Below are 12,845 nucleotides of genomic sequence, written 5' to 3'. Positions count from 1 at the left end.
TCTCTTTAATGATTTTGGGCTCAACAATGAGGTGTATTCCTCCGAGAACATCTCAGATAATGTGTGTTTGAAACCTGAATGTTCTCTCTACTAATATAGGTATCTATGTGAAAGTCCCCTTCCTGCTATGTATTGCTCACACGCTTCAGAAATGTTTCCTAAGAATATATGAGATCTGTATTCCATTTCTCTTCTCAAAGCTACCTTCAACTTCCTTTTCACTCTGATAAATAATGCCTTTATCTTACCTAGCTTGACATGGAAAGTGCTTTAGCATCATGGTTTTATGCTTGTGTGGTAAAAACTATTTTTGCTAGCGGTCAGCTGATCATATCTTCAGAGGTCAATCACAGGTTCTAATTTATAGATGTACTGCCAGTCCATAATTAGATTGTTTTTTTTTTTCCTCTCTCCAAGATCTCAAATTATGATGAAGTACCTCTTTGTCATTTCAGATGTTAATTCTTAAGTCCTATTTTGTATACTGTTATAGGGGTATACCATACCCCGAAAAATAAATAATCTTGATCTTGTTAATGTTAATCATTAAAACATATTGTATTTACTTCCTATAAGCCAGTAGAGTGTCAGAAGCCATCACTGATGTATTTAAAAAAAAATAATAAATGTGGATCAATGTGCTTCAACACTTCAGACCCAGAGTTTTCCTCCGTCTCTTTCCCTCCCCTCTCTCTCTCTCTCTCTCTCTCTCTCTCTCTCTCTCTCCCTTTCATAATGTATGAGTGTTTCTCACACTTCTATGTAACTACTAAATATTTAATGACTTCACTACATATCAAGCACATTTTCAAAATCAAAATCAATTTGTTACAAGAACCAAGGTTTTGGTCTCTCTTATTGGAAACAGATCAGCCTGCTTCTAACTGCCCAGCAACACAAATCTCCAAAGTAATGTTATTTCAGGTTCAGATTCTTTAATATATAATAAACATATATTCCTAGTGTTAGGCATGTTAAAAAGTTGTGAAAGGCATTCATTTCTGCTCAAGATTGAAGTGCGCAGTGTTACAGTGTTACAGTGTTAAAGCATTTTTTTTTGGTTCGTTTGGTTCTCTTATGAAACCAATACTGGGCGGAAGAAAGCAGGTAATCATCAACGTCCAGCTGACTCATTTGCTTCTACACAGCAAATTTGAGGTCAAACTTAACAAGCAGTGGAACAGAACGGAAGTTTTTACTGTCACTTTTAAGTCAGTTCAGTCTTATCACAGCTAGAGCTCAATGCATACAGACCTATTTTTCTCAGCAGCATTGAGAATTGGTTTTATAGAATGTTATCTTTGTTTTTTTTTTTGTTTGTTTTTTCTGAAAGTAGTCAAGAACTGATTTGTTCAGCGCAGTTACAGGTGCCCCAGCGGTCGGACGTGTGGAACGCGGTGTGGTTCAACACTCGTATTGTCATTCAAAATGGATGTTCTGATGTTAATAGCACTTGCTGTTGCTTCATCTGTATTATTGTTCCCAGGCTGTGCAGCGTGACACATAACACTGGGATTGCTCCTCAATTATGTGTTCTGTGTTCTGCGCCATTTAGACTGAATGAACATCAAACTCATTTATGCAGGCTGTCATCCTACAGGAGTTTTTGTTTGTCTCTCCTCTGTGCCTGACGGTTCATTTCTATAGCTTGTATTGTTCTAATCCGTGAAGTGCTCTGTAGCTACCTTGCAAAGGATGCTATACCAAATAAAAATTGATTGATTGACTGATTGATGGTGGCAACTGGGTTACATTGCTGATTGTATATATGATGAATATATATTATATATTTTCCCTTTTCCTTCTGACATTTCTGATGGAGGTCAATTAAATGTAACAGTCTTTATACTCTGTTCCCCATATACATTAGAATTCACAATTTCCAGTGATTGAATATAAGTCTGACATTTTGCATTGAATAGTTGATGGGAATATGTACAGTATGTTTCCAATGGAATCTGTTTTCATTTATGTGTAGGCCTGTATCTCTTTGTATGCACTAGAAATTTAATTATATGGCCACAGCTCATAATCTGACAGAAATTGTCACTCTGGTCTCGTATCTGAGAAATAAATATGGTTAAAGGAATGGAGACTAGCCACATCTTACCTATACAATAATAGTCTTTGCTCGGCTCTAATTAAAAAATGAATAGGTTTCGGAGAAGATGGTACCTGTTTTGTCTGTGAATTTGCCATTACAGATTCTTTGAGGGCAATGTCCCAATCTCCTGTTATAATGAATAAATAATTTTTCATATCATACTTCACCGCATCAGCCCACCGGTGTTGTGTTACACCATGACAGCGGCAATAGTCTCTTCTCTCTTTAAAACAAAGGGGATCAAATTAGGCCTGAACAACAGCCCAAGTTTCCAGGCCCATTCACAAAAATAAAAACAAGCCCGGCTGAGCAGCTTCCCCGTTCAGGTTCAGTGCTGCTCAGTCCACCTGCAAGCAGCTCCTACAGTATCCAAGAAAACATTATGAAAAGACTATCTTGTGTAAGAGCAACAGCCTTAACACACAGGCAAACAGCCCTGGTGCGTTCCTCCATTCCACTATTTACACCTATTGACTATTAACCATAAAATTTATTTTAAGAATGTACTTTAACCGGGAAAGTCTGTTAGTAAACATGGAAAATCAGAATCTAAACATAAAACACATAGGCTAGTTGATCCGAACCTACACAGTATGATATAAAACGTAAGAAATTGAAGTGGTTCAGTGTTAAGTAATTGATATTTCATACACAACTAACCAAAAGGAAATGTCATAAAATCATAAAATATAATATTTAAAGCCTTACTTTCCATGTTTATTTTTGTAATTCTGACTGATTTATAGAATCTATTGTTGAATTTAATATGCATTGATTAACTTTCATCAAGCGCTGTTTTTCACTGTGCTTGTAATTAAACACATGCATTCAAGCAACATTTCAAAACTTAAATACAGCTCCTCTTTGAGCTTTTCCAGAGAAGCCTAATCGTCTGTAAGAAGAGAATGGGTCTTATTACAGTCCTACTCATTTCTCAGAGCAACCTGTGGAGTTTACGGAGTTTGTGAGGTTGCCAGGCAACCCTGATATCACCTCAAGCTGGATTAAGTGAGGAGACGATTATATTTATGGTTACCAAACCCATGGGCATATGATGTCCCCAGGATGGCTGACTTATAGAAATAATTAAAATCATTATATTAAAAAGAGAAAAAAATGCTCTCGTAGTATCTGGCACTACTGTAAGTACTGTATATGGCAGAATAAGAATACAAAATTGCAAAAATAAAAGGCTTTGTAGTGCAATTGCCATTAAGGATAAAAAGAAGAAGAAAAAAAAAACACTTCACCGTTCCTAATGTGACATTTTAAAAGCAACACTTTATGTACAGGTCCTCAGTGACCTAGGCATTACTTAGCCAGGCAAATAGGAAGGTTTGAGTCTCTAAGCTGCATTTTACCATCTGGGTGTTCATTGATGCCCTGTTAACGTAGCAACATTTATATATTTACTTAAGAACTCCAGATAGTGCTCATAAGAGTTTTAGAATTTTAATCTCTTTTAATCAATCCTCTTGTTATTACAATTTTAGAAAAAAAAGCTTAAGAATCAATACAAAAATAGCCATAAATAATACCTTTGTGCTTGGCTGCTTTGAGAAATGATTCTTCAGAATGAGGGAAGACAATCCAACTGAGAACTAGGCGTACAGGTATTTGAGACACAAACTAAGATCTCAACCCAGTGGCTCTCTGTAATGTTTGTGTTAAAAGCTTTTGTTTTTGATCTTTGAATTTTAGTCTGTTTTTGACTATATCTATACATATGACCTGTTCGAATTGCCTGGTTATATGGCTGTGGGCTGCAATCTCTGTAGAGAATTATGAGGCAATTAATCACCTTTATGTCCTCCCCCGAGACTACAAAGATCTAGGTTTGCAAGGATGTATTTAGAAAGCAAGGTTCTGTAATCCTGTTATTGTCTGAGTAACTCAAGAATACTATAGGAGGCAGCACATTAATCTGCACTGCAGGCCCTGTCTTCAAGAATGAGTGGGTTAATAATGAGTGAGATTTAATTTGATCATTATTTTATTATTACACTAATCTTGAGTGTTTTCGAACACGTGTCACTCTACGTGTGGCAGGAATCGATGAGTAACATCGACAGTGTTTTAACAGCATGGATTTAACAAGTCTTTGAAGAGTCTGTGGGGATGCCGGATTGATATATATTTTTTAATATATAAAAAGAGAGTGGACAGGGAGGGAGAGATTGCGTTGTCTGTGGCTATTGAACGTCACAATGTGAAGATGTGATGCCTTTTCAGCTGGTTTGAGGGCCCTGTGTTTGTGAGAGGAGGAGACTTCCTGCTGATTCGCCAGTGGGAGATCCAGTGACCACTTACATTTCAAGATAGACACTGAGTGAGCGGGCGAGAGAGAGAGAGACAGAGAGAGAGAAAGACAGAGACAGAGACAGATAGAAAGTGCACGTTGGTGGTGTTGTGCTGAGCGCTACTCCTGTACTCCTGCTAGCCTGTGAGCCTCACTGCTCTGACACTGCCCCCCCAGCTGCCTGAGAGAGCAGCTCCGAGGTCCCAGTCGGCTGTGTTTGTGGCGGACTCTCGCCCCGGGGCTCGCTGCCTCTATGATGAAAGAAGAGGGCGTCCTGCGCCGCCGGTTCTCCACGTGCGCCGGGGTGACGGTCGTCTTCCCACCCCGCACCGACGGGCGCAAGCTCATTCGCAACGCCTCTTTCGGAGGATACAATGAGCTCTCACCTATCCTGCCAGGTTGGTGACATTGCTTTGGTTACTTCCTTAGTGTAGCTGCTACACGCCGTAAGATGCCTGCTGTGGCTTAATCAAACTTTGATAGATAATCTATAGATCCCTTTTTACTGCTGCTTTCTGGGGGGATACAGAATCCAAGTGCTAATCTTTTTGTATTCCTAGCTCTATTGAACTTGCATTGAAGCTAATGGTATGATGCTCTTAGGTTAGTTATTTTATTTGTTTTTTTAATGGAAGAGCAGTTGATCTCTATAAGTATTCTTTTCATTCTCAGTAGTAATATACAATTATTTTTTTTCTCTCGGATATTCTATAAGGGTTGTCTCTGACATCATAAATCAACTATTGAAAACAAACAGCTTGCTACTTTGTCTGCTTCTTTTCTGCGTCTCATGTAGTCTGAGGCTACATTACAAGTAAAAGTTGTTGTGAAGCTTGCCAACAAATAGGCCTAGGTCTTGCTATGGATTTAGTTTCCTTTAAGTGTAAGGTAATATCTTCTACTTTAATTTGTACTGCAGAGGCACAAGTTATAAACATTGCTGTTTTTCTTGGCTGATGCCAGCACTAGAGACTACAAAAACTGATCACGAAACACCTAGGTAGTGAACCCTGTTATATTATTACAGTACAACAGTGTCTCGGGATGTTTGGAGTTCATCGTACTACAGCACTGCCATCCTGGGATTAGCAGGCAGTGACCAGAATATCATTCATTTCATAGAAAATCTTGTGGGTATGTTGATTCCTGGAAAACCCTAACTGTCATAGTAAATAGTATATTTAAAAATATATGATCATCATTATACACAGTAAAATACAAACGCATGTTGTTTTATGTGAAATAAATAGATTTTTGTGTAGTGCCCACTAAGGTTTTAGGTACAGTCTTTGTTTTGTTATTTTTAAATAGACGTTCAGCTGATATAAAACAGCTTTCACATTTTTGGAGTAGTTAATATTTATCCTGTTAGAAATTCACGTTTTTTCTCACAGCCAGCTCAGTAGCTTTGATAAAAATTTAGCTTGTACTGCTGTCAAGAACAGATCTAGTGATACAATATCATCATCATAGGAACCCTGCAGATACATATTTATTTAATAATTTCTGCTTTCCATCTCTGTTGGTATTATCCTTTGTCTCTTTTTCCTCAATCTAATTTCAGTTGATTTTAAAGTCTTTCAAATTGTTTTGGCATGATTCGAACTTGGTTTTATTATTTCGTTAGACAATAGTTTTTAAAAGTTGAAGAAGTTTAGTTTTCAGTGACATGTTCATGTGCTTCAGAAATTAATGTTAGTTTTTGACAGATGAGCTGTATTATACTGATACATTCTTTCACATTTTGGTTTTATATATACAGGATGTACTCCTTCATTTCCTAACCTTGCTGATTGAACATTCAGTTGCATTTGATCAAGGTTATGAATTTACTTTGGGTGATTTGCTGTGTGTGTGTGTGTATGTGTGTGTATATGTCTATATGTATATATTTTGATTAAATGATGCCCAATATTATTTTAATACACACACACACACACACACACAATTTAAATTATAAAGATCATGAAAAAATTAAGTACAGTTCAAATAAGATATTAAATGTGTCCAAAGAGAAATATGCCTTGGAATAACTTGCACTTAATTTCAAGGTTATCTCGAGGGTAGGTGTGCAGGTGGAGTATGACTTGGCAGATTAACGTGCACATATTTATAAATAGACGGTGTGCGCAAACCTTTAACGTGGCTGGTCTTAACACTTCATCCTCCAAGAGACATTTCCTGTTTTCACACATTCATGACTCTGTGACACAGAATGAAGAGGTTGCTAGGGATATAAATCCCTTGAGCTTGTTTTCCATGTTATTATTTTAAGCATATCATTAATGAAATTGAAGGATTATTATATTTTTTTTGGTTGTCAGAATTGTGGAAGGAAATTGCTTGTGTTCCAATGAGGGGCTACTGATGTGGATTATTTACTTATTATGGTGTCAGTTTGCAATGACAGTCTAGTTTAAGGCATGAGTTCACTTCTTTTTTAAATGTAGGCTAGTGCCCAAACATTTAAAACGAAGAAATAGTAAATAAAGCCTAAAGAGTAATACAAATGCATCTGCAGACAGGTGATAGATTGGAATAATCAGCAAAGGAGATAAGCATGGTTCGTTTGTCAGGGTTCCTTTGTTTATTCACTTATTGCGGCAGATGTGAGCGTTTTAAACTAGTTCAGAGGCATAAAATTACATCAGTGTTTTCAATTGTTCTGTAGTCGTGTTTTAGGAAACATACTCGCTGAAAACCAATTTCATATAATTTGGCTTGTTGTTATAAAAACGAATTAAGTAGAGGCACAAGTCTCAAATAGAACAGAAATTATGGATTGGAATAATATTCAGATCGCTCATAACAATCAAAAACTTTGTGAATTGTAATGATAACAAAGGTGAAAATAAACTAACATTTTAATGATTATGAAGTTTTCATTTCATTCTTTGATGCTGGCAAATGCAATCCAGTTAGACAACATTTAATGCTTTCACAATCCCAAAGCAATGGCTCTTTGAGTAGGTTTTGAAAAACGGGCTTATGAAGTGGCCACACATTAGTAGGGTAACTATAGGATTTACTATTTAACTAGGTGGAGACTAAGCATGTCATTACACAAAAAAGGGTTGTGCCCAGTAATTACATACAGAAGGCCGGCTCCTTTTAAGTCCTTTGCACAGTGTTGATCATAAACTAACAGGAACCCCTGGAGTCTCATTCAAAGTTCAAACAGTAAGAAAGTGGGCAACTGGAGATGTAAGCCAGTCTTTTGGGTTCTGCTCTGCTCAGCAGTATTAAACTATGGGTAATGGTGAAAAAATACGACATAGCAGAAACAACTCTAGCAAGGTAAAATCTGAATATGTATGAGTTTGATGTCAAATGTCAAATATCTGAAGCATTAGTTCTTAGTCCATTGATTAAAACAATCAAAAAATAAAAAAGAAGTATAAAGAAGTATAGAGCTGTTGGGTGTTTTTCTTTTATTGTAGCAGTGGACTATTGAAAATACACCAAGCCTTGATGTTATATTCTTACATTTGTTAATGAATTGGGTATTTCAATGGTCTTCGTCTACATTTAAGATAAAGATAAATTAAGTCACACCCTGAATAGCACCACAGAGCATATTAGCCTCACATTGTGATCTGCTACCTTATAGATCCTTATAACCTGTGTGTTCCTTGCAATGATCCTGTTGATTGATTGTTTCTGGGGCAGTAATGGAATTCTGTGTGGCCACTTGGAACACATCGAAGTTCTATGCAAGCAGGTTCATTAGAAGCACACCCAGCTGACTGGATCTCAGCAGGATAGGTTGTGTTGCAGGAAACTCTACATGCTGAATGTATCCTCTTCCTGCTAACTAGTATCACTGGGTACCAAGAATAGAACACAACTGCTCGGCTTCTTCTCCATCATAGTTAATTAGGAGGATTTGTTCAGGCACAAGGGACATTGCAGCTATCATATGTTTAATGGAAACAAAGTAATGCGCTCAGTTACACCGTTATTATGCTGCAGGGTCATATCTGTAGCTCCTTTAAAATTCCAGACATTTTCACACGTGAAAGTGATCGGAAAGTGCCTTTTACAACACCCTGTGAAGATCGTTCTGGACCAAGGGTATATAAAAAAAGAAAATCATCACTAAAAGGACAATGATCCTTATGGTGAAATATTGTGCATGTGAATGTTTAATTGTATAACTGTCATCAGTCAAAGGTTTATCTTTAGTGTTACCCAATCAATGTCAAAATGATAACCGAGTCTCACCCGGTCACTGTCGATTTTCCCATGATGCAGAATAAGACAGCCTAACAGGATGCTGGATTCTTAAAATCAGTCAGTCAGCAATGTTAGTTTGTTCAGTAGCTTTAAGTACAACTTCATATGGTGACTGAAAAAACTTGCTATTAAAGTGATCTGTCCATGTTGGATACTCATTAATGTGTAGTGGAAGCTCAAAAAGCGGTTTCTTTTGGACATTTTGCTGTTATGACCAGTTTTCCTGTGGTCCGAGACAACAGTGTCTAAACATACTTGTTCTTCATGAAAGTTTATTTCAAAAGATCTAAGCAGAAATGCCTTGGCAATACAATTCATTTAATTCTGTGTACATGTATCTTAAATGCTTATGTCAGTATCTTTCTAGGTTTAAGTAGAGTTAAGTATATGATAAAGATTTTATGTTGTTTGTTATCTTACGACACATCACAGTTTGGTTTGTATAAATGTGTTTTATTAACATGCAGCTTGTGGTACACTCTCTATTATATGTCCACTGCTACGCTATTGTGTTTGTGCATAAGTCATGTATCAGCCTCTCCAATCCATTACTTTAAAGGTATTTGCTATAAATAGCTGCTTAATTATTTCATTGAATAAACGATCAGTCACTCAAACAATAATCAAAGTGATGCTGACACAATCCTGTAATACAAGTGATTGGAAACACCATTATTTGTCATTTTGGTATGCGAGAGAGAGAGACCCTCATCTGGGATTTAATCCTGAACTGAAATGCTTGTTTTGTCTATCAGTATTATCATATTTAGAGTCAGTTTAAATATTATCCTCTTGGCTTCTTGTTTGCAGTTTTCAAACATCATAAACAGTGTATGATGTTCTTGTTTAACCCTACTGTACAGAATCAAGCAGGGCAATACTACTGTAAATCCAAAACAGGATATTTGACCCTTCATGACTAGAAGACCCTGATGGAAGATACTGACTGATAATCAAATCTATTTCACAGTTTTGTCTAACATTTTTACAGTCTGGGCTAATGGAGGGACATGAAGTCAAAATGCTCTTTCTGAAATCTAATGACCACAGTATGTTTATAATTATACAATATGATATTTTAAGAGATTGCTTGCAACAAATGTGCTTCGAATTTAGGCAGAAATATATTGTATATACTCTTCACATTTTATCAGTCATCTTTATAATTCTCCTGTCAAGCTCATAACTATTTTGAGCAGAGTGTAGGGGCCTCCTGTAGGTTTAAGACTAAAAGGATTGATCTCATCTCAGAGTCTCTAGTTTCTAATCTGAAACATTTATTGCCAGGTCTTGGCTTGAACTGTTTTTTCATTCTCTACTGTCTGCTGTTTTTCTGAGCCTTCCTTTTTCTTCTGAATCTGCACACTACTATGTGTTTGAAGTTGTGTAAGAACACACTAAAAACTGCTGTTTGCAACTCTCTTTTGAATGTAGAATGTCATTTAAAATTTCTGGTGACCTTGTTGGAATTATGGCAATTACATGTTGTGTTTATTTTCTGTTAGTAAGCGATTTTATTGTGACATCTGGCTATTGAGAGAAAATTGTGATGTGCATTACAGAACAAGCAGTGCCTACATCATAATGCAGAAAAACTAAAAGAGGGTCTTACTTTTTTTTTCTTCACAGTACCACTACTGTGTAACCTGTAAAGATAGTTGCTTATACTTCCTCAACTCTTGAGCTTCTGCAGTTGCTGTTGTGTAAAGAATACTATTGCAGCACTTCAGACCCAGGTTACAGTGTGATAAGAAATGAATGGTGGTGGGGACTAAAGAACTATGAACATGCACCTAACACTTGTATCTGCATTAATCATGAGACTAATATATTTAATAATGCAGAATATCCTCTTAATCAAAGCAGTGTAGTCAGCAGTTGCGTTTAATTCATGTCACTAAGCCCTTTCCAGTTTTAATCATTGCTAACGTCAGACACTGGCTTTAGAGCAGATACTCTATAGTGCATTCACAGTTGAAAGATGCAGTTCTCCAAGTTATCAGATTCACCCTGAACTATTAACCTTTTCCTCTTAAAAAGAAAAATACATGTACAAAATCTCATGCATGTCTAAGGTTCATTGAAGCCGATTCCTAGCATCTAGTTCACATCTTGACTGATTACTTTTGAAATCCAAAAAGTTATACCTCGAAACTTCAGCTAAAGCAAAAGTACTAGAGTAGAGAGACTTCAGAGTATGTCCACACAAGCTAGTATTATAAGCACGATGTTTCATAATTATGCTTTAAAGTGATTCACCCCTTTGTCTCATCAGTTTTAATAATTGAAAGTTCACTGTATCTGTTTCGTGCTGCTACATTTGAATGTTCTTTATGGCTGAATCCGAAACTGAATGTACAAACTCCCTGGTGATTGCACTTCAGGCACAGATAAAAGCAAATGCGTGTACGTTTGGCATTACAATTCAAAATTTACATTCTAATTCTTGATTAGAAAAACAGTCCCCCCTCCCTATTAAATGCCAATGTCAGCTCCAAACTCAATCCCTGCACAACTGTGACAGAACTATAAGTGCATATTAATACGTGTTTTAGGTAAGCAATGATTGGATGTTGCTGCTGGGTAGATTTCCGTTACTCTTTTGAGCGCTTGAAGACGCAGTGTAGAATGCCATACACTTGCAAAGTACTTTGTTTTGGAGAGTGTCAGAGTGCAGGGTTGATGGCGTGTGCTCATGTAATGTTAATTACTATATCTGTGGGAGAGAGATGACTAGGATGTGGAGAGAGACGAGACTGCGGGGGAGAGGAGACTCAGCTGGCTGATTAGTAAGTAAGGATGCCTAAGTTCTGTACCCTGCAGGGCTGGGGAGTAACCGCAGAACCACAGGGCTGTCTTACAAGACCACAGCAAGAGAGATCTACCTTCCTTGCATAAAGTAATCCTTGGCATGAATATCATAGATGCTTTCTTTACAGGTTTTTTGAGTTTTTCAGATGGTTTACCATCTGTACCAATCTGTCTACTTTTTTATTAGTGTAAGTCTATTACTCTCTGTGTGTTACCCAAACTGAACTGGTAGAATACAGATAGGAATTCCTTTTTCTAATGCCTCTCCCAGCAACCCAAATTGAATATCTCAGTCTAAAGTGGTCTCTATTCTCTTGGTGCACTTCTCTAAATTACATTAAGAAAACCAAGTTAAACATATATATGTTTTAAAAACATGAAATTAATAAGCTACAGTCATAATCAATCGTTTACTGCATCAGTGCTCATGAATTAAAAAAAAAAAATGGAATAATTGAAAACTGTTTTAGTGTTGCTCTCCCTTTCAGAAACCGTAGTTTTGTTGTCAGTGTGCTGTCTAATGGGAGAATCTCCCTTCAGATTCACTCTACTGAAATGATAATAATAGATAACTGCAAACCCTTTCAATTTAAATGTTTAAGAAAATAGTACGATTCTGTGTTTAAATGTGTACAAGTGATATAATTCCAGTTCAGCCTCTTTTAACTCTTTAAGTATAATGGAAATGGTGCCTCGTGGCCCTTTATACAGACCTCCCCAAACACACCCGCAAAGAGTCAGTGGAAATGGGCCAATAAAACAGACTTTGCTGATCATTACATACACAGTAAACCTGGGTTCTCAAGGTCGTGTCTTCGATCCCTTGCAGAAAATGACTCCACTGAGAAAAATCTGTAAAAAGAGATGTCTGAGGCAGGCTTGTAGACTGCATAGAGAGCTTTTTATACCCTGTTTAAATGTGGGGGGGGATACCTCTGGGATTGCAGCTGAAATGTATTGATGGACTTCCACAGAATTTGATGTGTTTTTCCAATAATGAGATTAAAAAAAGTGAAACAGGAACATGCTGCAGAGGGGAAGAAAAATATCCTATTTGTTTTTCCTTTTCTCTTTTCCTTGTGCTGCTGTATGTTTTGTTCCAACACAGTGAGATCTCCAACTCGGACTGAAATCTAATCCCACATTGTTTGAAAGTAAACGATTAAGTTAGCAAATCCAGGAAATATTGCTAGGTTTCACATATACAAATGACTTTTTATTTTTTGCACTGAACCATAGAAACATTCATCGTTTTACACTGAAACAAAGCTTACATACGTATGATTTATATTTTATCATTAAAATATGAGGCCTTTAAGCATATGTATCCTCATAAACCGTACATTCAAAAACTCTGTAGCTTAATACACGATTTCTACATGCATAATCATTCTG

General features: G+C 36.8%; 1 protein-coding gene across 6 annotated transcripts in view; it reads left to right on the top strand.

Moving 5' to 3' along the window:
* osbpl8 (oxysterol binding protein-like 8) overlaps positions 1-12,845 on the top strand; it is a 100,081-nt gene that overhangs the window by 63,827 nt on the left and 23,409 nt on the right. The window contains exon 1 of one of the 6 annotated variants that reach the window (XM_066723602.1): positions 4,469-4,801. The exons of 4 other annotated variants lie outside the window; for them this stretch is intronic. In XM_066723602.1, coding sequence (XP_066579699.1) covers positions 4,657-4,801 — 145 coding nt within the window. In that variant the 5' untranslated portion in view covers positions 4,469-4,656. Of the gene's footprint in view, positions 1-4,468; positions 4,802-12,845 lie in introns of those variants that run through there. One more of the 6 variants, XM_066723604.1, reaches the window with a different exon arrangement.

The sequence above is a fragment of the Amia ocellicauda genome, chromosome 15, assembly GCF_036373705.1.
Source record: "Amia ocellicauda isolate fAmiCal2 chromosome 15, fAmiCal2.hap1, whole genome shotgun sequence".
Lineage (NCBI taxonomy): Eukaryota > Metazoa > Chordata > Actinopteri > Amiiformes > Amiidae > Amia > Amia ocellicauda.
This window is presented reverse-complemented; position numbering and strand designations above follow the sequence as displayed.